We start from the raw sequence: 25,206 nt of genomic DNA on the forward strand, positions 1-25,206 counted from the left end.
CCCTCCTAGCTTTATTGCTCCTTCAAATTCAGTATCCTACTTCTTTTCTCTGCTCCATTCCAGCTGACTGCACTCTGCACTTGTGTGTGTGTGTGTGTGTGTAAGAGAGGGAGGGAGGGAGGGAGGGAGGGAGGGAGGGAGGGAGGGACAGAGAGACAGAGACAGAGAGAGAGAGAGAGAGAGAGAGAGAGGGAGAGGGAGAGGGAGAGAGGGAGAGGGAGGGAGGGAGGGAGGGAGGGACAGAGAGACAGAGACAGAGACAGAGAGAGAGAGAGAGAGGGAGGGAGGGAGGGAGGGAGGGAGGGAGAGGGAGAGGGAGAGCGCTCAGTGGCTGGTGTCAGGTATCTTTCTTGATTACTCTCCACTGTTTTGAGACAAGGTTTTTCGCCAGCCAATGAGCTCTGGGGATCAACCTGCCTTCAGCCCTAGCCCCAGCTTTGGAGTTGCAGACAGCTGTGGCTATGCTCAGCTTTCCTGTGGTTCTGAGGATCCAAACGCAGATTCTCCTGCCTGAGCAGAAGGCACTTTTCCAACTGAGGTGACTTCCAGACTCCATGCTATTGTTGTGGGAAGCTATGGACCTTTAAGGGTGGGACCTGGCCGACAGAAGTTTCTGGGTACAGGCCTTCAAAGGTTAGTCTCTCACTTCTGTCCACTGTCTTGCTTCCTAGTCTGCAGCGATGAGATAAAATCCCCCATCCCTTAAGCAGCTTCTGTCTGGAACTGAGGTCATGGCAATGCAGAAGCAACTGCACAGCTGGGTTCCACCTCAGACTCCTGAGGCTGCATTTGTCACTAGTGGCTGGGGGTGGGGTGGAGGTTTCTGAAGCAGGGCCTGGATGAGCTCCCTAGGGGATGAAGAGGGACTCAGGGCAGGGAAGGGCCCTGTGCACCACCTGTGCAGGTTTCCATGAAGAGGCGTGTGACTAGAAGTCCAGCAGAGGCCCCGGGAACTATACCCAGCAGCAGGAGGGGCCGAGGGGGGGGGGGATGTTCAGGCGCAGCCCGTGGTCCCACATGAACATTAACAGCCCCCACCACATCTCTACCCCAGAGAGTGGAAGGACAAACCTAGGGCAGCAGACTGAGGGGCCTTGCGAGAGCTGCTAGACTCTGAAATTCCCACAGGGATTCTAGAGGCAGCAGCAGCCTAACCTGCCCAGGGCCCCTCAGGGGTACGAATGCAGGGGACAGAAGCTCTCCCTGGACCACAGCTATGGATCTCCCCACTGGGAGGCAAAGGTTCAGATGCAAAGTCAGCTTTATTCACACAGACACCCCACTGTCCCCCACCTGGGGTGCTCCCTGGAGCTCTGGATCACAGGTGCTGCCTGCGGTGTCTCAGCACCTCGGTGGGGGTGAAGAGGAAGTCCTCCCCGCACACCTGGCAGTGGTAGGGCCTCTGCAGGGCTGAGGTCTTCTGCGGTGGGGCAGGAGCAGCCTCCTCAGATCCTGTGGAGGAAAAGGGTGGCTATGGGTCCCACCCAACCCTGGTGCCAGCATTTGGGGCACCCAGCCCCAGTCCCCCCTATGGACTGGTACTGTGGCAGATGTGACAGCAGCAAGCTGAGGCAGAGGTGGCTGTGCAACAAAGAAACCATGACAGCCACTGAAGAGAAAAGCAGAGGACAGGTAAAGGGGGGGGGGGGCGGTCAGGGTATTGGACTGCTGGTCCCCAGGATCCACAATCCAGACACAGGCAGCAATACGTGATGGATAGTGGCTAAGGACAGCATCTCAACACAGGATCCTCGTACCCTTACATCCCCACCTCCTCCCCAGACTTGCCTGGATCATCCTTCGGGGCCTCGGGGCAGGTGTTCTCGTGAGCGATGCGCTCCAGGGGCGTGAAGGGCATGTGCAGGCCGCAGTGCGGGCAGGTCCAGAAGGAGCGCAGACAGTCACTGTACAGGTCGGTGTCGCTCTACAGCACAGCAGCAGAGCGAGGCGTCAGGACCCCTGCCTCACCAGCTGGGAGCCCTGGACCCTTCAGGGCTAAAACCCATTCCGAAATCTAGCCTAAGAGGGACTGTGACAGTCGGGCACCTGGAGCTTCAACCACCCACCTCCGGAGCAGGAGGCTTCAGGAGGCAAGTGACCACACTCACCGTGAGGCAGTTATAGGTGAGAAACTCGGAGACAGCATAGCCCCCCTTGGTGGGGTGGGGGGACAGGGTAGAGTTTCCAAAGAGACCAGGCAGATTAGGGGCGGCTGTGATGGTTTGGGGTCCCACATAGAGGTTCTGGGCTTCTAGGCCAGTGAGCCGTCGGAGGCTGTAGGGGACCTACAAAAGGAGACCAGAGACAGAGACAATGGAGTGGGCACCCCGAGTCAGCTCTGCCTAAGGCCCTCCCTTGGACTTTGTGGGCATGGAACCACCAGGCCTAGGCTACTCATGACTTGCTTTCAGGCCTTTGTGACCCCAGTGGCCCCTCCAACTACCCTCCCCAGGCTCTCCTCTGCTCCTTCTTGCTGATGGAACCATAGCCAACGCCGAGTTACCGTGCCCCTTCTGTAAGGTATCTCAGGCTGGTTCCCCTTTTTGCAACTGCCTAGGCCTGTCCTCACCTCCAGGAAGTCAGCCTGGAGTCAGCCCTCCCCATGGACTCCCACGGGACAGGATCAGAAGCAGCTGTCCGTTCCCACCTAAGAGTGTGGTTTCAGTCCACCCGACCCACATCTCCCTTTCTGTTCTCACCAGGGCACCTGAGACCACACACTCCACGTCCTTAGCTCGTACCATGCATGCAGAAGGCGCCTATCATTTGTTAAATGAATGACACAGGGTGGTATCTAGCATGGCCTCAGGAGCCAACTACTAGTTCCTCCCTTTAGCCCTGTGACCTCGGGTACTACTTAGCCTCTTTAAATTGAAAGCTCTTAAATGAACCCTCACTAAGTGACAGCCCTCTGGTCACACAGCACCTTGGTCGCCATGAACTGCAGCAGCTCCCGGCTCAGAGCAGCTACCTCCTTGGGGCTAACCGCTGGCGACTCCACCTCTTCCTCCTGCTCCAGCCTCTGTCGCTGGGCCTGGTGGGCCAGTTGCCGGTCCAAGGCACTTTCCCAGTGGGCACGGAGCCGCAGGGATGTTGCCAGGAGCTGGACGGCACTCTCACTATCTGTGAGCTGCAGCTCCAACCAACCATCAGCCACCAGGCGGGAGCAGTCACCGTTGGTGTCAATGGACCGGCTGAACAGCAGGAGGGACTGAAAGAGACAAGAGTCAGGAGCCAGGAAACAACAGTGCAGCTCAGGATGGCACCTCAGAGTGTCTACTGGGTTATCTTTCTGCCTACCCATCATTCACAGCCCATCCATTTGTTCTTTCCCTATCTGCCCATCCCCCACCCGTCTACTCAGTATTAACCACCCAGCAATCCTGCAGGCTCCTCTGCATGCTCTGGTGCTGCACACCCAATGCACAGCACAAAGTAGCCCCACCACCAGCCAACATTCAACTTGGAGAGACAAAGACAAAATCAAAGAGTAGAATGTCCTGGGAGTCTAAGAGTCATGGAATCTTAGCGGGGAAGGGAATGGATGCTATCAAAGGAAGTAGTATACTGATGACACCTGCTTTAATCCCAGTGCTTGGGAGGCTGAGGCAGGAGGATGGAAGCTAGAAAGACCCCAGACACAGGCACGTGGGTCTCTGACACCAAGGCAGAACCAGAACCACCTGTGCAGGGTTCGGTGGTGATATTTTGGGAACAACCCACAGGAAAGGCAGGACTGGCCATGGGTAAGTGGGCTGGAGGCTGGTGATGGTACCAAAGGGCTCAGCGGGTGATGCCCATTTGACATTCCACATCCTAAACAAGAAGTAAAAGGGGAGCGGACTGGGGTTCAGATCTCACCCTAAATGGCAAATGTCTCATTCCCACCATCCCACCGGCCACCATGCCACCCTTTTCTCCATAGTAGACAGGAGCCCTGGCTGCACTGTCTCCCATTGCATGTGAGCCCCATCTGGCTGGCACCCACGGCTTGAGGGAAAGTCCTCAGTGGAGGTCACGGGCCACAGCCTCCTGAAGGCCCTGCACAGTGCACAGTTTCTTTCTTGTCTCCGGAAACAAAACGAGAGGGGTCTGAATAGTGGGGACATCCAATTGACAGGGGGATCTGCTGGGGTAGCTTGTGACCCTAGATATGTGGTTGTTACTCCCTCTGTGTGTGGCCCAGGTGGTGATGCGACCTCAGCTTCCTATGTGTGAAGTGAATGCCTAGACCATGGAGGTGACTGTGAGCAGGACTGGACTAGGCTTGGCTTCCCACAGCCACTACATCAGAACCTGTCCCTGTCTCCAGCCGTACAGCAGCACACTCCTGCCTTGGGGCCTTGGCCTCAGAGTGTGACACGGTCTCTTCAGGACTGCGGCCAGTCAGCACGCCTCATCAGCTCCTACCACTCCTCCCCATCTCTATTTTTCTTGGTGATTTAAAACACACACACACACACGTGCACATGCGCGCGCGTATACACAAAATTTCAAACAGCCCAGGCCGGCTTCAAACTCATGAGTGTCCTACTAGGGTTACAGGCATTCGTCTGCATTCCCGTGTTCCCTTGAAGACATGACACAGGCTTCCCTGACCTGCGGGCCCAAGAGGGCAGAAGAGGGCCTGAGCCCTCAGTATGCCACTGGGTTCTGGGAACAGTGCTTGGCACCAGCAGACACTCAACAAGTTACCATGGCATAGAGTCACAAATAATGACCCACAGCCACAGCCCATGCCAGCAGCCAGCAAGGGCAAAGGGCAGCTCCTCCAAGCAACATTCAACCTGAGTCAGGCAGGAGGCCTACCTGGAGGGCGGGGATGCGGACGCAGTTCACCAGGTATGGTTTGTTGGTCTCCAGCAGGGAGACGAAGGCCAGGAGCTGGTGCTTGCAGTTCATTTGATCCTTGCCATCTGAAAGGTGAAAAGCAGCCAGCTCAGGCCCACCTGACTCCCAAGCTTGGGCTAGGGTGACTTTCGGGTTATTGCAAACACTCTGCCACAGTCTGTGAGCTCTGGGCTGCCTGACACTAAGGAACTGCTGTCCACCTAGATGAGGTCGTCAGCACTGTCCTGACACAAACAGTCCTTGCTACTAAACGACATGAAGTCTGGCATGTGCTTTCAATCCTCTAGGTGGTATAGCTGCTTGATGCCAAGCCTGACAACCCGAGTTCTATTCCCAGGACACACATGGTAGAAGGAGAACTGGCTCCCACAAACTCTGCATGCATGTAGTAACATGTGTGCCCTGAAACACACAAAGTAAAGAAATGCAAAAACATTACTTGTAAAAATACAATGCTCCAACAACAACTAAAAAGAAAAAACAAACACGATGCTCCAGCAGGAAGGTAACAAGGGGGTGCACAGAAGAAACAAGGCTGACGGAAGGTGACAGTTGTTGAGGCTGCCTGAGAGCACCCAGGGCTCACCCCTACCTTGTATGACTGGAAATTTTCAAAATGAAAAAGAGGGAGAGAAGCTAAGGATGTAGCTGGGTAGGGCACTTGGCTCACTTATTTGAGGCTATGGACTCAATATCTTTTTTTTGTTTGTTTGTTTTTTTGTTTTGTTTTTCGAGACAGGGTTTCTCTGTGGTTTTGGAGCCTGTCCTGGAACTAGCGCTTGTAGACCAGGCTGGTCTCGAACTCACAGAGATCCGCCTGCCTCTGCCTCCCGAGTGCTGGGATTAAAGGCGTGCGCCACCACCGCCCGTGGACTCAATATCTTGTTGTGGACTATTTAACTATGCAAAAGTGTGTTGCATTGTTTATGCTATGGAATATGACTAGCTGTGTAAAGGTGTGTTACATTTGTGTACGCTGTGAAATATGACTTTAGCTGTGTACAGGTGTGTTATATTTGTTTATGCTGTGGATGAGTTTAGCTGTGTAAATGTGTGTTACATTTGTTTATGCTGTGGACTATGACTTTCACTGTGAAAAAGTGTGTTACATTTGTTTATGCTGTGGACTATGACTTTCACTGTGAAAAAGTGTGTTACATTTGTTTCTGATGCATTGATGTAAGAATGTGTTACTTTTTATGCTGCATTTAATTATGAAAAAAAATGTGTTGCTGCTTCACCTTGCCTGCCTAAGGAACCTGACTGGTCTAATAAGAAGCTGAATGGCCAATAGCTAGGCAGAAGAGGAACAGACTGGACTGGTAGACAGAGAAAATTAAATAGGAGAAGAAATCGAGGCTTGAGTGGAGAGTGGAAAGAGAAAAGAGGAGGCAAGAACAAGGGAAAAAGAGCGGGATGTGCCCAGGGCCAGAGCCAGGCAGCTGCCAGGCAGCCAGACAGAAACAGCAGGAAAGAAAGATGTACAAGGAAGGAAAGAAGGAAGGGAGGAAGGAAGGAAGGAAAAGATAAAAGCCCCAACGCAAAAAGTGGATAAAGAAAAACAAAATAAGAGCGAAGCTAAGGCTGTGAGTGTTCATAACTAACGAGATGTCTCTGTGTTATGATTTGGGATCTGGCTGGTGGCTCAAAAGAAAAAGCCTGTTACAATATCTAGTACCACAAAACAAGAAAAAGGAAGGCAGGAAGGAAGTGGAACTGGCAGAGGGGGCTGCAACCTGGTCATGGTGGTCAACAAAGTTGATACTACTCTACACCCCGACACTAAACCTTGTCACCCAAGGAGGGTGAGCTGGCTCCTGAGTTTGCAGTCAGGCTTCAGGGTGATGTGGGATTCCCCTCTGTATGCTGTTATGTTTTATTACCACTGGTTAATAAAGAAGCTGCTTTGGGCCTGCACAAAGCAGAAAGAGCTAGGCAGGGAAAACTAAACTGAATGCTGAGAGAAAGAAGGCGGAGTCAAAGAGAAGCCATGTATCCTCACCAGAGACAGACACACTAGAACCTTGCTGGTAAGTCACAGCCACATGGTACATGATACACAGATTAATAGAAATGGGTTAACAAAAGATTTAAGAGCTAGCTAGCAATACGCTTGAGTGATTGACAAAGCAGTGATTTAAATAATACAGTTCTGTGTGATTATTTCGTGTCTGGGCAGCCTCCCCACAACATCAGGGGACACAGTGCCAGGCTGGGGCTGGGCGCCTGGGGCTGGGCGCCTGGGGCTGGGCACCTAGGGTTCTCCCTGCATGTCTGCACAAAAGCTGGGGAGCGTCCCTCCTTAGGACCAAGCTGAGGCTGTGGCAGACTGACCAGCACAAGGCCAACCGAGGTGCCATCGGCTGGATTCAGGCAGCAGCACAGAAGTTCAGCACTGTATGCTGCCCACAGCTACCTGGCAAGGCTTCTCCCCTCCCACAGCACAGCACAGACGGTGTGTCAGGAGCCCTGGAGAACACCCGAGTGAGCAACCTGAGCTTGCTGTGTCACCATCCCTCAGGTGCCACCAGGGCCACTGTACCTTGACTCCCTTCACGGCCTGAGGTCTCCTGCCCCTGTGTGTGCAATACCTCAGGGCTGTTGGCGAAGACACAGGTGGGGTGCAGCACGGTGCCCTGCTTGGCCCGGGTATGGAAAATCTGAAGAGGCCAAAGACAAGCATTGAAACAGAGGCCACAGACCTGCTCCACACAGTGCCCAGTCCCCTTTTCTCCTCCCTTGGGACAAGTTCCCTCCTCCATGACTGTACTCAGACGCCTCCTCATCTATGATGTCCTCCAGACCCCTGCATCAGCTGGGTCTGACCCAATGCCTTGCCCTCCTCCAGCCCTGCCCCCTCTGGCTAGCGTGCAGAGCAGCTAGCAGCCCAAGGAAAAAGCCAAGGGTCCTTCTGTCACACAAAGCTATTGGAACACAGAGGTGCTCAGGAAATGTTAAGTGACAGACTCAGGACAGAAGGGAAAAGAAACCACACCTGGTCCGAGTCCTTGCGGCCACTGTTGAACGCATCAGGCACAGCTAGCTGTGGGTAGAGGCCCCGCCCCAGCACCAGCTTGAGTAAAGCCAGCTGGTCGCGGGTCAGGTCCTGGGCTGAGCTGGCTGCTGCCTGCAGCTGCTCCAGGTTGTGCCGAAGCTTGAATTTTACATCCTGTAGAGACAAGGATTGATGGTGGCCCCGGTGCCAGCTCTGGGGATGGACACACACACACACACACACACACACACAGGAAGGTGCTGTGCTAGGATGCACGGGTTGGAAGGGGCTATGGAAATCCTATGGGGTGAGAGCAAGGTAGAGTCTTTAATCCCTTGGGGGTGGCTGTTTCTCCTGTGTTGTACACCCCTCTATGCCCCTGACCAAGTACCTAACTGTCTCACCTGAATGTCAATGCTGTCAGCCCTCTGGGAAGCAGAGCCCTCATTGTCCTCATCACTGGAGCAGCCATCTTCCTGCAGCCGCAGGACCTTGCGCCTCCGTCCTCCACCCTCCTCATGCTGCCGCTTCAGCTGGTGCAGGGCCCGGCGCTCTCTGCGCTGCTGCAGCCGACTGTAGCTGTCCCCTGGGGCCACTACCTTGGCCCCACTTAGCAACCCATGATCCTCCAACAGCTCCTGTGGACAGGAAGGCCACAGGGGAGTGGGCACAGTTAGTGGGCTCTGGGCTGACATAGGCTCCTTGAGTCAGTGTTTTCCCACTGCAAAATGAGGGTGCCCCAGTTCCCCTGCAGAGCTGAATGGGAATCTTTTGCCCAAGTCTTGAGTTCTGTGCCCTGGAAAGGGCTGTTACTAGTTACCTTAGAACTGGTAACAGCCCCAAAACTGCACAAGCACAGGTGGTTCACTGGGACACCTGTTCGGGCACAAGTGGTTCATTGGGACACCTGTTCAGGCACAGATGGTTCGCTGGGACACCTAGTCAGGCACAGGTAGTTCACAGTAGGGTCATAGCAGCTGCTCCCAGAGCTGCCTCCAGGTTCACTTGAGGTCTAGAGTGGGCCACACATCCTCTGATCCCAGAAGATTCCTCTCAGAGCCGAGTTGTACCTGAGAAACTGTCAGGAACACCAAATCTCAAGCCAGACATGGCCATGCAAACCTGTAATACCAGCACTCAAGAGGCTGAGGCAGAAGGATCATGGCCATGCATACCTGTAATACCAGCACTCAAGAGGCTGAGGCAGAAGGATCATGACTTTAAGGCCAGTCAAGGCTACATAACAAGGCCCTATGAAGAAAAGTGGGACTGGAGTTTCTGCTCAGTAATAGAGTACTTACCTAGCATGAGCAAGACCCTGGGTTCAAGATTTAACACCACAAAAATACAAAAAGAAAAGAAAAAAAAAGAGCCAGGCAGTGGTGGCACACACCTTCAATACCAGCACTTGGGAAGCAGAGGCAAGTGGATCTCTGTGAGTTTGAGGCCAGGACAGCCAGGGCTGTTACATGGTGAAACAGCCTCAGGGGAAAAAAATCCCATCAACCTGGACCCTATTACTCCAGAATTCAGTGGGAGCTGGAAAGACCTGAGTCTCCCTTCGCCCACACCCTGGCGACAGTTTCATCAACAGTCCTCAAAGGATGCCATCTCACGGGCCTGTTCCCCACTGTGTCTGAGAACATGGATGCTGTATGTGTGCACATGCGAGTGTGCCTATGTCCTGACACACAACACATCAGCCTCTCACAGTGCCTGGGAGTAACAAGGGTAGAATCACAGCTCCAAAAGCTGCAGACATGGGGAGGGAATGACTGGGCCCAACATGGGGATCCTGGAAAGGTTTCTGAGCCCCAACTGGCGCCCCTGCAGTCAGGGTCATAGACGACCCCAGGAACGCCTGTTATGTCTACTCTACAGATGCCGCTGGACCACGGCAAAGCCCAGTGTATCTGAGTTTCCTGCCAGCAATGGAGAGACAGAAGCCACATGGGGGCCAAGTTCATGATGGAGAGCATTTACTCTGTCTTTACTCATCTCCAGGGACCACAGTGACACCCTGCCCACACAGCCACACGCATGCCTGTCAGGCAGCCATCTAGTGAGCTATGTATATTTGCTCAGTGGGATTCGTGGAGGTTGCAAGATTGTCACTACTTTCACGTTCCAGTTTCCATGGGAAGCTAAGGCCCACCCAAGGGACAGCATGCCTGCAGCCACACTGTCAGAATGTGGCAGAGCTGGGACATGCTGCATGATGTTGGGCTCCAGACACACTGGCCGTCCTGTCACGTTACACAGTCCCCAGCACTCAGCCTGAGCTGAAGGTGCTCCCTGGGGCCAAGGGGGGCTTCCCCATCAGGATGCCACACGCAGTGATCCATGCACCTTCCCAAGGAACCCTCTTCAAGGTCCACACTTTTCCACCCTCCTGCTTGTCTGCTTGGACAGTGACGTTGTGAGGCCCTGGTCACCAAGAAGAGTCTGGTCCTCACCTTGAACTGGCGCCGCAGGTTGGCCATCTCGTACAGCCGATGCTCCTCCACACCCCGGTGGCGGCACCACTTGCGAGAGTTCCCACTCCGCTCAGACTTCACCTGGTTGAGGGGCAAACACCTCAGAGTCAGGGCCTGGTTAGCTTGAGGAGGGAGCCCCAGTACGGGAGGCCCTAAAGTAAGGACAGGCTGGGAGCCTCCCCCAGGACTCAGCCTCAGCACTGTACAAGAGCACCCAGACAGCATGCTGGGTTAGGTGCCCCGAGTCATGACTCTGAACTGCCACTGATGAGAGCTCAGGAATGGTGGGCAGGATATACAACGTCCCCCAGCAAGGCTGGTTTTTTTTTCCCAGACAGGCTTTGGCAATCCCAAGCTCCCCATTGATCCTGGGCTGGACCCTGACTGTCCCTTGGCCCCAAGACATGAATGGCAGGGACAAGGAATTCCTTAGGTAGATCCAGGGCTCAGATACATGAGCTGTGTAGAATGACAGAGGCACCCAGCCCACCCAGGCCAGCCTCACCTGCACCCAGGCGTTGAAGACATTGAAGAGCGTGAAGGGGTCACCCTGGTCACTCTCCAGTGGCCGCCGGGCTGTGGCACAGTCCAGGCTGCTCTGGGCACTGCGGGTGAATGGTGACTGGACGCTGAGGGCAGCAGCAATGGTCAGCACAGGCTCTGCCAGGCTGAACATGGAACCCAGGATCAACATCTTCCCTGTGGGTGGCAGGGGCAGAGCTAAGCCTCCCAGACCCTAGGAAAGCAACCTTTCTACTCTGGGGGGACTCTGGGGCCCTGACTGAACCTCCTTTCCCCTTGCTCACAAAGAGCCTCAGAACCCAGATGGACAGATTCAAACCCACAAGCTGAGATCTGTGATCATGTAACCTTGGACAAGAGCCTCCATCGCCCCATCTCTCCGCTGGAGGTGACCAGCGTTTCTACCTCCTTAGGCCCACGGGGCCCTGTTGAGTGCTGGTCACAACTCTGACCACCTGTGTACTCCCACCAGCCCTCCCTGGCTTGTCCTTAGCTCTCTATGGCCACAACTTTCCTCCCTGAGTGAGAACTGCACGTGGCCTGCCCTGTCTGCTCTGGTCTGCTCTGGTACCGACTGTGCCTATAGCAGAATAAAACTGACTGCCATCATCATTTAGCTCAAGGACAAAGAGGAGATAGAAGTCAGAAGTAAAGGAAGAAAGGGGGGTTGAAGGAGAGCAGGGAAGGCCATGGGAAGAAAAGTGATGGGCACGAAACTCAGTGTGGTGGGAGCACTGTAGAAACCCACACCCGTAATCCAGGCCCATCAGGAGGAGCAGGGAATCCCCTGCCTCTGGAGACCTGTGTAGAGCTCAGGCTCTGACCGCCTGCCCCAACAAATGCCTACTGAGCCTCACTGTCCTCCAATATCTGTCACTGGCCCCACGGAACGAGAGGCACTGAAGCAAGGCTGTAGCTAGGCTAGGCAGGGCCCGGGCCTGCACAAGGTCTCTATCATTCACCTGTTTCGTGTCTGTGAAACAACACTGGGCTTCTAGGGACCAAGACCATCTGTCTTTCACTGTGGATACTTAGAACCAGTTCGTTGTGGGTCACCTGGGCCTCACGCCCTCGGCTCTGCGCAGGCTTGCTTTCCCCCAGGTATCACTTTAGGAGACGATGTAGAACATGAAGCCAAGCTCCACGGCTTCCCTGATGGCAGCTGTTCCACACCCTGGGGCACCATGTCGGTTCCCCAACTGAGCCTGCTTCCTCACCTATCCTAAAGAAGATCAGAGGAAATGGGGGAGCTGGGAGCTCCCCTGGCATGGCAAAAGCCCCAGGAACACCCTTTATCCCTCAGCTCTGATTCCTTTACTCTAGTCTGACTCCCTCTAGACAGACAACACTAGCCACCTGCTTAGGCACTGGAGACCTCAGAGACCACAGCACCCAGCCTCTCAGGGCTGCTTTGCTGGGGATGTGAAAGTTCGCCTCGGCCACAGATTTGGGCAGTGGTGAGTGGGTGGCCCTGCTGAGGTGGCAAAATATGGGCTGCGGTGGAAACAGAACATGGCGAGTCAGGAGAACTGAGGTACTGGAATGACTCAGAATGCGTAAGAGGAAGAGACAGCCTCCTTGACACATCCTGTGATAAAACAGGGCTGTCAGGACAGAGCAGGGGTAGGCTGTACAAACAAGAGGGACCCGCCTCGGGATGAGCGGGGCAAAAGGCCTACCTTTTCAGCAGCGCTTGCTCAATCAGACACCCCCAGCATGAGCACCTGCCACGGGTTAACTGCCCTAAGACAGCACATACTAACACGCGTGTCACTGGTCAGAGTTCATGAGCCTAATCCCTCAGGGCAAAGGCCCCTACTTGGTAACGGGTGGAAACAGGCTCGCTGTATCTGCTCCAGGTCACTGAAGACTTCAACAATGTGGAGCTGGAGGTAACACGGCTCCAGGGGGCCCCAGACCGAGCCCTTCTGACTCACCAGGCTTTCTGTTTACTTCCCGCCCCACAAACCAGTTCTCCTTAAACACTCCCTTCACCCAGCCTCTCGTGACCCCAGGCCAGACACAGCACCATCCACTGTCCCTGCCTGCCACAGCCACCTGGTGCCCCTCCCAGGCAGTGCTGCTGTGTCCCCTCGGGAGCAGACCTGTCCTCCACCGGCTTCTACAATACTCCTGGCTCATGGCATTTAACCATGGAGCTAACACTGTGGCAGGAACACCCCAGCTGTTGGAAGCCAGGGAGCAGTTTACTGTGTCATACCGGCCAGTGGGCCTCTAGTGGAATGACACTCAACACCACAAAGCTGGAGTTTCATGCATTTTTTGTTTGTTTGTTTCTCTGCTACATACCTTTCAATTGTTTTAAACTACAAGGCAGGGACGGCTGGACTGAGAATGGCGGGGAAGAAAGGGGGCTGCAGAGCTGTGGTCAGTACTTGCCAGCGCACACACACCTGGACTGGACACTGTTTTCCTTTTCTTAGCCTTCTGAGGCCTCTCCTCCCTGAACCTCATCTCCACTCTTCCCCTGCTAGCCACACAGGCTTCCTCCATCACACCCGAAGGTTCCCACCACAGGGCCTCTGCACATCTGTTCAATATGGCTGCCACTGGCCACATGTGGCTACTGAGCACTTGAGATGTGGCTTATCCAAACACGTGTGCTGGAGTAAGAAATGTACATTGGATTTCCAAGATTTACAGGAAGAAACAACATAAATACTGTGATAATTTTATACCAATTACATGTTGTAAGCATGTTTGGGGTATTTTTGTTTAAGCAAAATGAATTATCGAAAATGGATTCTCCCATCTCCCTTTGCTGAGTCTGAGGTTACACATGCTACTTCTAGCTGACGCTGGGAATGCACTGCCCTTTCCAGCCACACCGCTCACACCCTCACCTCCACGTCTCCGCCCACTGTCAGCCTCCCTTGAGTGACAGCGGGGCCTGACCGTCCCAACACCTCCTGCCCGTCTCCTGCTGTCACACCTGTGACATCAGGCCCCTGTGCACACTGCTCACTTTCCTGGTCTGTGTGTGTTGCGTCCACTGCACCCGCATGAATGAGCTGCTGGGAGGGAGTGCCCAGGGAAGGTCTGTACTTCCTATGGTCACTGAAAGGAGCAGCACCGTGAGCTCTGCTTGAGGGGTCCTTACCAATCACAACATCTACAGGCAGCTGGGCCAGCAGAGACCCAATGGGGGTGAGGGCCTCTGAGCTGTCCAGCGCCCCCTGGTCTCGGAGATACAGGATAGCGGTTTCCAGGCTGGCAGGTGGAGGGGGCTCAATGAAGGGGAAGGTCCGTGGATCCCCCACGCTCATACTCTTCATCTGAAATGAGAAGCAAATATCCTTGGGGGACCCAGGGGCCACTGTGGCTCAGGGACTACAGGGTGTCAAACTCATCAAACTCCAGAATGTCTAATGCTGAGGCCTATCTCCCTTACAAATCTACACGGAAGGAATTGCAACCCTCAGCTCTCACCCTCAGCCCTTGAGAGCCAGCAACTGACTTCCAGTGAGCATGTAACTGCACTGAGCCCATCTGAAAACGTCCCTGGGACAAGGCACCCTGCAGCTGGAGCACCCTCCACACCCTCCGGGTGAGGGAAGCTGGGTAGACTCAAGCTACCAGGTTACTGGACTGCCCAGACTGCTCCTCAGCTGGACAGGTAGCTCTGAGGGGACAGTGACACACCTGTGGCAGTGTGGGAGAATGTAACCAAACACCCCATCACCAGGCGCGTCCTGGCGTACAAGCCGAGCACCTCTCTGGAAAGCGGACGAAAGGCCGTGAGACAAGGGTTTGGAGCACCTGCCTGGACCATCAGGGCCTTGGAGATTCTGCCGTCCACCTGCTCACCTACCAGCCCACCTTCCTCCTACCCTGGCCCAGTGCTGTTGAGAAGATCATCTAATGAGTAAATATGACAGTGTCATCCAATACTCAAGAGGCTGAGGCAGCAGGGTTCTGAGTTCAAGGCCAGCCTATGCTAGCGAGTGAGGCCCTGCCTCAAAACACACACACACTGAAAAACTGAAATTTAAAAAGTAACCAAAAGTGAGGAGTGTGCCTTTTGCTTTAGATTTCCCACACTGCTCAGGCTAGTGCTTTTGAGGTTGTGTTTTAAGTTTGAGACAGGGTCTCCTTGTATAGCCTCCTAATCCAGCCTCCTAGATGCTGGGACTCCAGGCATGTACCATCGTCCCTGGTAAGCCACTGTCGCTTTAGCTGGCAGTGGATACGTCACCAGTGGGTCAAGGGATCTGAGTTGTGTCACAACCAAAATCCCTTTAAAACCTGAGTCAGAACAGAGGATGCCAGAGTGTACGCCAGTAGGAAGGGCACTGACTTGTGCCACTTCCTGACACACCCGGGGAAGCATGGGAACCAAGGCAGACGTGTGGCTGCGTCACTTGCTCTCTTTCCTCTTTTTCGTTCACTCTTCAACAGTGAACCCAGGGCCTCACACGGGCTAGAATGTGTTCAATGTCTGGGCTCGAGGGCCAGCTCTCTCCACGTTTCATTTTACGACAGGAACTTACATCTTAGATCAGTCTAAGATGAACCTGACCCTCTTCCGCCTCCACCTCCAGAATGCTGGGGGACAGGTGCAGCCCCCATGCTGGGTCTACTCGTGCCAGGCAGGTGCTGTCCAGCTGAGCTGCAGCCTCGGTCCTGCTGCAACTCTGCACCCTCCTGCTCAGTGTCCTCTGTGCTGGGGCGACAGGCGCACAGAGACTCTGCTTCCCGGCCTTCCTAAAGTGACTGGCAGGTGACTGAGCAGTGCTGGATTTTGTTGTTGTTGTTGTTTTAGTTTTCGTTTTGGTTTTTCAGCACAGATTTTCACCATGTAGCCCTGGCTATACTGGAACTCACTTTGTAGACCAGGCTGACCTCAAACTCATAGAGATCTGCTGAGATTAAAGGTGTGTGTGGCCACACCCAGCTCTTCTAGGCTGGCCTTTAAATTGCAGCTGTCCTCTTGCCTTTGCCTCCCGAATGCTGGAATGACAGGCCACCACTCATCTTCACCAGGCCTTTCACGGGAGAGGACCCTGGAGTGAGAACAGCCAGACATCGGATCTTGATACAAAACCTAGCACTGGGCCGGGTAGTGGTGGCACAGGCCTTTAATCCCAGTACTTGTGAGGCAGCGGCAGGCAGATCTCTGTGAGTAAAGGCCAGCCTGGTCTAAGTACTGAGTTCTAGGACAGCCAGAGTTACAGAATAGAGAAACCCTGCCTCAAGCTACACACCCCCCACTAAGGAAAAAAAAAGAAAAGAAAAAGAAGGAAAGAAAAAAGAAAGAAAGAAAAGCCTGGGCTACACAGCAAATTCTAGACCAGCCAGGAGTACAGAGATCCTGGCAAAAATAAGAGAGGCCTGTTAGCCATTCCTTCCCTGTCCAGAAACTAAACCACAGCTACCTTATGAAACAAAAGGTCGTGAGTTTAAAAGTGCTGTCAAAAGCCACTCTGCGCTGAGTTCTGCTTCCAGTCAAAGCCCTATCTGTGCCCTTGGAGTAATTCTCCAACCCTGACTGGGCCAAAACCCTCCCAACTCCTCCCTAGCAGCCGAGGTCAGGAGGCCTCACCTGAAGCACCAATGCGTCCAGAGCCACCCTGCGAATTTCCGGGACTGGGTATGGAGCGAAGGCATCGTAGTCAGACTCAGCATAGAGGCGGTAGCAGACACCTGGGCCTGTGCGGCCCGCTCGGCCCTTGCGCTGCTCGGCACTGGCCTGGCTGATCCAGAATTCCTGTAGCCGCTGCAGTTTGGCCTGAGGGTCGTAGCTCATCTCCTTCACCTTTCCTGGGTGACGAGAAGGTAAGAGTGGTGCTGAGGAGGACACTTGAGTGTGCACAACAGCACAGAGAAGTGCTAGACACCCGCTCAACTCCACACATGCCACCCCACCACAGCCCTGAGAGAATATTCTGTTCACTTATGCGTTCATTTCTTCGTCTATGCCCTGCCAGCGGGTGGACAGAGTGTGCCTGGCACATACCAATCCCTAGCCTTTCAAGAGGTGGGACTGAAGGACGTGTGCTTCGGGTCACTGCGATGTGAAGAGGATTTGCTTCCTGGCCCTGAGAGAGCTGTCTTGCTGTGTCTATCACAGGCCCAAAGTAGCAGGGTCACCAGACCATCGACAGAAGCCATGAGCCAGGGTACATCTCTGCAGAAGCCATGAGGCAGGGTCTGTTAGGTAGAAGGGTGGCTAACACACACGCCCCCTTTTACCTTTTCTCTCTGATCTTTGCTCCTCCGGATGGTCATCGCACATACCCTGATTAAGTAAGCACCTACCATGCCCAGGCACAAGCACCCTCACAGGTTCTGGGGAGACAGTTGCAAGCAAACAAAAGCCCTGGTCTCCCAGGACCAAGTGCACTGCCACACAGCGCCCGCTGATTTTCCCACATTCTACGGCCTCAAAATCAAGAACATACCATGTCCAAACTGACGACATTTAAACAATATCTTCATGGCACATGATATTATGGGATGCTTTATCTACCATGCCACCACCAACTGCTAAGGCTCCTGGGCATTCACAGTGCACCAGGTGCCCACACACCAAAGAGGACCAACTCACTTTTCCTTGCAACTTAAGGATGGAGTCATTACTATTTCCATCTTACAGAAGGGTCAACGCTAAGAACCCAATGGCGAGCTCTGTCATTTCTTAGCAACTATGCCAGGCTGACTTTCCAGTGATGTCCCAGTAGGAGCACATGTATAAACAGAGTCACAGGCTTAAAATAGAGTTCTGGTCCCCACAACAATGGAAGAAGGGGAGATTGCTAGGTGTGAACGCTTGTGCAAGCCATGAAACAAGAGGACAGAGACAGATCTCAGCAGGGAGAGCAGCAAGTACAAAGGCCCTGGGGCAGACAGGGACAGAGCATGGAACATCCGCGGGACACTGAGGTGTTGCCTGGGCCCCACAGCTCAATACCACCTCCGCCCTGCAGTGGTCTGGGGCTCTGTGGTCACATCTGTGCCTCTCTCACTATGCCTACGTTTCTCCCGGGTCCTCATGGTGGTGGTACATGGGCACTGAGCGCTGTCCTTACCAGAATCCACCACAAAACGAATCCCGTCGATGGTGACTGAGGTCTCAGCAATGTTGGTGGACAGGATGCACTTCCGTACTCCAGCTGGAGCCTCGTCAAACACCTGGGGCAAGGGAGGAACTAACTCAGCCCTGATGGACCTGCTTGCTCAGTAGCCTCAGGACCTCCCTGGTGCCTCTACACTTCACCTGAGCCAGCCGAGGCTTCCCTCCCTCAGCTCCCCAGACCCTGAACATCTTAAACTTTCCTTCTCCATCCCTAAGCCCTAGCCCTTTCCTTTAGTCCAGGCCCCTCCATCTCCACCGTCAGCCCACAAAGCTGCTCTCTGGCCTCCAGTCAAACACACTCTAGCCACCTCCCCCCCACACACACACACATTGTTCAGAACTTTCCTATGGCTCCCCAGTGTACTTGTGACAAAGTCTGGGCACCACACTGAGTCTTCAAGGGCCTGGTGGTCCAGTCCCCCACACACACACACCTGTCAGTCCCATCTCTCCTGACTTCTTCAGGCTGTCACCCAAGTCCCTTTTGCAGAAGCCCTTCTCTTGGTGCTAGGCATAACGGCTAAGAGCAACAGCTATGGCCACATCCAGCCTGCCACATATCTTTGTAACTCAAAGAGAGAGCCTATGGCTTACAAACCTGAAAGCAAAACCCTCTGGCCTTTCATAGAAAACCTGCTGACTCCTGGTTAAGCTCTCCAGAGCCAAATATCCTGGATTTACAGGCTGCTTGGCCATTTGATGGCTGTAACCCCATACTAGCTCACTGACCTGGGGCCAGGGATATAGCCAGTGCTATGTGTAGCCTAGAGATTCCCGCCAGCCCTGTCTTGCAGGTTACATGTAGTACCTTGTCCTGGTCGGCCACAGAGAGAGCACTGTGCAGGGGCAACACCACCCAGCGCTGGGTGAGGCTGGCATAGGCTTGGGCAGCATCCAGCACTGTGCTGATCTCTGCCATGCCGCTGAGGAAGACAAGGAGGTCCCCCCTCTCCTCAGGGGGATACTTATTGTCAATGGCCTCCAGCACTCTCAGGAAAGGCCGTGGGTCCAGCTTCTCTGACTTGGATGCTGTCTGCTCTGCCTCCTGCGGCTGGTACACTACCTATGAGAGTCAGGATAGGAATACGCAATCATTCTAGAGCAGCAACGGGGAAGGGACAACGGGCTCACAGGGGGACACAGGCTGGCAGGCGGCACACTCCAGGTGAGTGACTTTTGTAGGAGACGGTGAGATCAAAGAGCAGCGAGGTGATGAGACGGCTTCTGGGTGCTGACCACAAAGGTGTATTAACTGAACAGCACATATGCTCTTACAGAACCATATTCTGAACAAGAAAAAGAGTTGGGCCTGTGAGGACCCCACCCAGCACATAAGGAAGCATCCTCAGTGGCATGCAGATCCATGAACTCCCAGCAACAACGAAGTCCTACCCGAGGGCTTGACAACGCAATGGCAACATCTGGACTGTGCCAACAGGGGGAAGGGAACACATCTGACACATACACGGAGGGAGGGATGCAGTTAAAGGTTCTATGATGACAGTCCCTGCTGTGAGAAAGAAAGGAGGAACCTGAGTGCCTGAAGGACCACACGGAGCAGAGCGCTCTTCCACCTGGAAGGGCTGGATGTCCTACAGGAAAAAATATGCTTTTCCCATAGCAGACCTCAGCAGGTCAGAACGCTCGGGGGCCAGATGCTTTAATGAGGGGGGCTGTCGGCTGCAGAGATGGCACAGGGTAGTGGGAAGCAGAGGCAGGGAAGCCAGGGCTCACCGTGATGGGGAAGAGTCTCCCAGGCACCTGCACCACCGGAGCATGGCTGAAGTAGCTGGAGAAAAGAGAGATGTTGATGGTGGCCGACATGAGAATGACCTTGAGGTCAGGCCGCCTGGGCAGCAGGCCACGCAGGATGCCCAGCAAGAAGTCATTGTGCAGGTGCCGCTCATGGACCTCGTCCACGATCAGGACCTGGTACTGCGGCAGGGTGGGCTCCCGCTGGATCTGGCGTAGGAGCAGCCCCACCGTCAAGAACACGATCTTGGTGGCTGCCGAGCGTGTGCTTTCAAAGCGGATCTGGTAGCCAACCTGGGGTGGGAGGGAGGAGGGTGTGAGGTCAGGAGAGGACACAACAGAGAGTTAGCAGGCTCCTCCCTGCTCCACATGGGAGTCCGAGGCCAAGCCATGTCTGTGCTTGGGGTGGAATGACAGTTCTGCTATGAGGCCACTGACCTAGGCACACAGGGCCACCCTAGACACCAGATTTCCTCCCCCTGGATGCAGAAGACTGTGTGTGGTTATGCTCGTGCAGTGTGTGATGCACTTCCTGATAATGGAGAGTTACAGGCTAGGGAGGCAGCCCAGAGGCAGAGCAACTGTTTGGCATGAATGAGACCCTAGTTCAACCCCCAGCACTCCCACAAAAAAGGCAAAACAAAACCCCAACTGTCTTTAATCAGAATTTTCTAATGGCTGCTAGGAAATAAGATGCTTCCATCTGTCTGGCTGTTAAGGTGCTAGACCAGGTAATGAATGCTAGCACCTCTGTCATTTGGACACTGTATAAACTGGGCTAAAGTTAGGAGATCTCTGGGTCAGTGCCTAAGTGATAACGTACATTGCCATGAGGACTATCAAATCATTCCCCAGTGTCTCAAGGGAAAACCTGGGACCCTGCTGTGTCGCTCACCTGGGAGCCATACTGACTGAGGCTCTCGAAGCCAACCCGCTTGGCCAGTGAGATGCAGGCAATTCTCCGAGGCTGAGTGCATGCCACATGGCTGAAGCCAGCAGCTAGTAAGTACTGGGGGACCTGAGTAGATTTGCCACAGCCCGTGTCTCCGGCCACCACCACCACCTGGTTTTCCTTGAGTGTCTGCAGGATGCGGTTCCCATATTGGGCAATGGGAAGAGCTGCCCGCTCACGCTGCAGTTTGGCGAGCCGCCCAAAAGCCTGCTTCTGCACAAAGTCCAGGTAGTGAAGCAGTGCCCGACGGAACTCAGACACTCTCTCAGGGGGCAGCAACCTGCCCGGCCCCTGACCACGCCGAGTGTCTGGGCCAAGGATGGAGAGGTTGATGCGGTAGCGTGGGTCATAAATGTGAGGTAGGTCAGCTAGAGCAGGGACGCCATGTGTGGGACGGCCAGGGTCCTTCTCCTGCTTCCTGGAAGCCTGGAGGTGCTGGAATCTCTGCAACCGTTCAAAGAAAGCCCAGAACTTCTGGCATTCCTCAGAACCACGACGGATGTAATCCTCATCACAGAAGAATGTGTCTTCCAAGAGGCGACGAGTCTCGGGACAGTTCCAGTCCCATTTCTCCAGGGCTTCTTCTTCCCTGGGAGCTCGATGGTGGTGGCGGTCCTGGCGATCCCTCTCGTCCCTTGTCCTGGGAGGAGGCATGGTCCCTACCACAGTGCTGTCACCAGTAGTCTCTGTTCTGCTCACTTAGACCAAGTAGTCTCACCTACACCCATGTTCCATCTCCAGCAAGCAGGAATTGCTTCTCCTCAAAAAGTAAACTCCCTTTTCCTTGTACGAGAGCAAAGTGGATGGCAGGGTGGGTAGCCAGGGGCCTGGAGGAGCTCGGGACACACAAGGCACCTCATGACTTCTGCAATGATGTCTGAAGGGGACAAGGGTTCATCTTGGACTTCCAGCTCCTAGATGCTTAGTGGAGAAAAGAGAAGACATCCATTCGCTTTTAGAACATCAACTAAATGCCGGGCAGTGGTAGTGCGCACCTTTAATCCCTGCACTTGGGAGGCAGAGGCAGGTGGATCTTGTGAGTCCGACGCCAGCCTTGTCTACAGAGCTAGTTCCAGGATAGCCAAAAGTCCTGTCTTGAAAATTCAAGAAAAAAAAAAGAAAGAAAAAAAGAACATCAATTAAAAGCCTGCTATTCTTAAAGCACTGGACTAAGAAGAGGAGGTTATGAATGCCACTACATGTAGGTCACATGGTCAATCAATAAGAGAATCTTGTAAGAAGGAATAACAGAAATAATGAAAATAGGGAACAGGCTTTTCATCTGGTATCCGTTGGGCTTCACAACACTGAATGAAGCCCTCTGAAATTGAATTTCTTGAAATGAAACTGAATTTGAAATTGAAAGTACATGTCTATGGTACTAGGGATTGGTTTTGCCTGCCTGGCACAATGCCATCTTTTGTCTGGTAAGTTTTCAACTTCCTTCAGAGAACAGCCCCATCGCATCTACACGGCTCTGGTGGGTTGGGCAAATCACAAAGGCCTGGCCAGCCATGGTACTTTCTCCCCCTTTAATCAGTGACTGGTTAGAATGGGCATGTGACCCTTTCAGGTCCCTGCTCTGGAATTTACACTTGGTTGCTAAGAGAAAGAACCTCTCCTTTTTAAACCTATTCTACCTAGACAAATTGGGATACACCTGAACCCATCCAGAGTAGCTCAGGGCGTCAGTCTTTCCCAGACATGTGCCTTAGACAATAACCTACATACAGACACAATGGGCACACACGGATGACCACTGTAAGAGGGACAGGCAGATACCTGGGAACATTAGTGTTCAAGAGTTAGCTCCTGTCAGCCCTCTGCCTTCTTTCCCTGCAGGGCTGAGACGGAATCCAAAGCCTCACACATACTAGGCAAGTGCTCTACTACTGAGCTACACCACCATCCCACAAAATGCCATTCTGTTTAAAGTCGGGATCTTGTTTTCTCTCAGTTGAAAAAATATCCTAGTAAAGCTATATGGCTGTCTGTGCAATTGCCCTGGAGATGTAAGCAGCCCTGGCTGTCCTGGAACTAGCTTTGTAGACCAGGTAGGTCTCTAACTCAAGGTGATCCGCCTGCCTCTGCCTCGCGAGTGCTGGGATTAAAGGCATGGGCCACCATGCCTGGCTCATTCTTCCTTCTTAAAAGGACTTCTCAGACCAGTGAGATGACTCAATGGGTAAAGGCATTTGCCAAAAAGTCCGGAACCTGAGTTTGAGTCTTGGAATCATATGGAATAAAAAAGCTCTATCTCTCTCCCACACAAACACAAATAATTAAAAAAAAAAAAAAGACAGTGAAAAGGAGAGGATTCCTTTTAGGCAACGAACTACCTACACATGCTAGGCCCAACATCAGCATGCAACGCCTACCAAGGAGTCTTTTCTTCAAGCACTCATTCTTTTGATTTGGGTTTTGTTTGACATAGGGGTTCATGTAGCCCAGGCTGACCTTGAACTCTCTATACAGGTAAGGATGACTTTGAATTCATCTTGTCTCATCATCCAAGTACTAGGATTGCAGATAAGCACCATCGTGCCTAACTCTCATTCATTAACTTGAAAAAGGGTATGGCTTCTGGATACAAACTTGCCACTGTAAGCCAGATTGGAATAAAACTCAGCCTCCAAAGTGACCGGACTACAGGTGTGCACTGGCACACCTGGCCCTTTAGGGTTTAGATCTTCCATTTTCTTTATAAACTGGGCTCTAACCATCTCTTGATTCTTTGGACTCCTTCGAGGCTCATGTCCCTTTTTGGGTTTCTGTCACTCTCCATCGTCAGATGTCAGTCTTTCCCAGTCTGTCTTACTTCTTTTTCCTACCAGTACTAAGGTTACAGGCATGAGCAGCCCATTCCCTCCAACTCAAAGCTTCACTCTTGCCCAGCAAGTGGTTACAGTTTACTAAACCATCTTCCCAACTTTTTTTTTCCTCTTTTGCCTGTAACTCAACTCTCTTACTCAAACCTCCATTTGACTCTCTCCACCTTCTTCATTTTGTTTGTTTTTTTTTTCTTAAGCTTCATTATTTTTGTAGGCAAGAATCTTCCTATGTAGAGTGGGTTTGCCTTTAACTCACAATTCTCCTGCTTCAGCCTCCCGTGCTCAGATTCCACTCTTGATTCCTGACCCTCCGTTTATGTGTTCAATGCTCCACTCGAACTTTTATCTTCCATTGGTCTATTTTGTGTGTGTAGGCTCAATCGTGTATGTAGACATATATTTCACTTTCTCACAACAATATGAAAACACCATTCCCACTCTATTTTCATTTTTTTTTTCTGGTTTTTCTCTGTATAGCTTTGGTGCCTATCCTGGAACTCACAGAGATTCGCCTGACTCTGCCTCCCGAGTGCTGGAACTAAAGGCGTGCACCACCACTGCCCGGCCCCACTCTCTTTTACTAAGATAAATAAGCATCAGGAGAAATGTGAATTTGGGGTGCATTTCTTCCTTTTCGTCATTTTTCAGAACGACTCTCTAACTTGGGAGGGTTGTTCAAACTCCGTTTTTCCCTAAGTGTGGTTCTCATCACCACCCAGTCGTTCCTCCCAATCTGTCCCCGGCGCCCTTCAGAGCCGCTCTCCGAGGCACCCCATCACCCTGGGCCCCTCTTCCTCTCCAGTTCCCAGACTCTTGGTCTATCTGTGCCCCAGCTCCTCTCAGTTCCGGGCCTCTCAGTTCTCCAGCTTCTCACTCAGGACCGCGCACCGTCAGAGCTCCCTGGGCCCCGGCTTCCTGGAATATTCCTTCATTATACCGGGGGTCTCTTAGACCGACTCGCTCGGAACCAGCCCTACACAAGCCCCGCACAAGACACCGCCGCCACGCAGTCGCCCCGCGCGCATGCCCCGCCCCTTACCTCAGACACAGCGGCGGACTCCTCAACTTCCGGTCCTGAGTGGTCTGCGCCTGCGCAGATCGCTACAGCGCGAGCTTGCCCCTCTGAACAAAGGAACCAATACGGAGTAGGGGGCGGGCCAATACATGCTGCGCCTGCGTACAACGCGCTCATGCCCCCCTTCGAGCCGCTTCTTGGGCGATTCGGCGCCCTCTAGAGGCCTAAAATGGGGCTACAGGTAAGTGCCTGGTCCTGGTCCTGCCCTCCCCACAGCTGCCTGCACCCCAGGATTTCGGGAAAGCCAAAGTTTGGGACTAGCAAGGGCGCTTATGCACTATTAAAACAGTCCTGTGGCGGAGCGTGGTGGTGCACTCCTTTAGTGCCAGCACGTGGTAGGCAAAGGCAGGAGGATCACTGTGAGCTGAAGGCAAGCCTGGACTACATAGCAGGTTCCAGGTCATCCAGGACTACACACTGAGACTGTCTCAAAAATTAAGTTAATAAGACATTCATGTGATCACTCTACAAATATAACTCACTAATAAGTAGTCAGATCTGACCCCAGCACCCTAAAGTCAGGGGCCAACTCTGTGTTCATCAAAGCCTCTGCAGAGCCACAAATGTCGAATTAATGACTAAATGGGTGAGGAAAGACTCCAGAAAAACTACTCAGTACCAGTTACTGGGGAACTGAACCTCAGTTTCCCCATTC

At 53.3% G+C, this 25,206-nt stretch overlaps 1 protein-coding gene across 2 annotated transcripts; it reads right to left on the bottom strand.

The window, feature by feature from the left end:
• Positions 1-1,249: 1,249 nt before the first annotated feature.
• Positions 1,250-24,548, bottom strand: Dhx34 (DExH-box helicase 34). Of its 2 annotated transcripts, none has more exons than XM_041655018.1 (17): positions 24,516-24,548; positions 20,589-21,566; positions 19,676-19,987; positions 18,750-19,004; positions 17,895-17,997; positions 16,409-16,626; positions 13,967-14,141; positions 10,829-11,022; positions 10,303-10,404; positions 8,251-8,484; positions 7,847-8,020; positions 7,394-7,511; positions 4,810-4,916; positions 2,927-3,211; positions 2,109-2,285; positions 1,789-1,924; positions 1,250-1,452 (listed from the first exon to the last, which is right to left on the bottom strand). In XM_041655018.1, exons 2-17 carry the CDS (start codon positions 21,297-21,299, stop codon positions 1,319-1,321), a joined length of 3,435 nt encoding a protein of 1,144 aa, XP_041510952.1. In that variant the 5' UTR covers positions 21,300-21,566; positions 24,516-24,548; the 3' UTR covers positions 1,250-1,318. The 2 variants fall into 2 exon arrangements, with proteins under 2 accessions (XP_041510952.1, XP_041510951.1); XM_041655017.1 differs by lacking the exon at positions 24,516-24,548 and adding an exon at positions 24,365-24,490.
• Between the last annotated feature and the right edge of the window lie 658 nt (positions 24,549-25,206).

The sequence above is a fragment of the Microtus oregoni genome, unplaced genomic scaffold (assembly GCF_018167655.1).
Source record: "Microtus oregoni isolate MIOR12 unplaced genomic scaffold, Mior012 000006F_ref0000085, whole genome shotgun sequence".
In the NCBI taxonomy this organism is placed as follows: Eukaryota; Metazoa; Chordata; class Mammalia; order Rodentia; family Cricetidae; genus Microtus; species Microtus oregoni.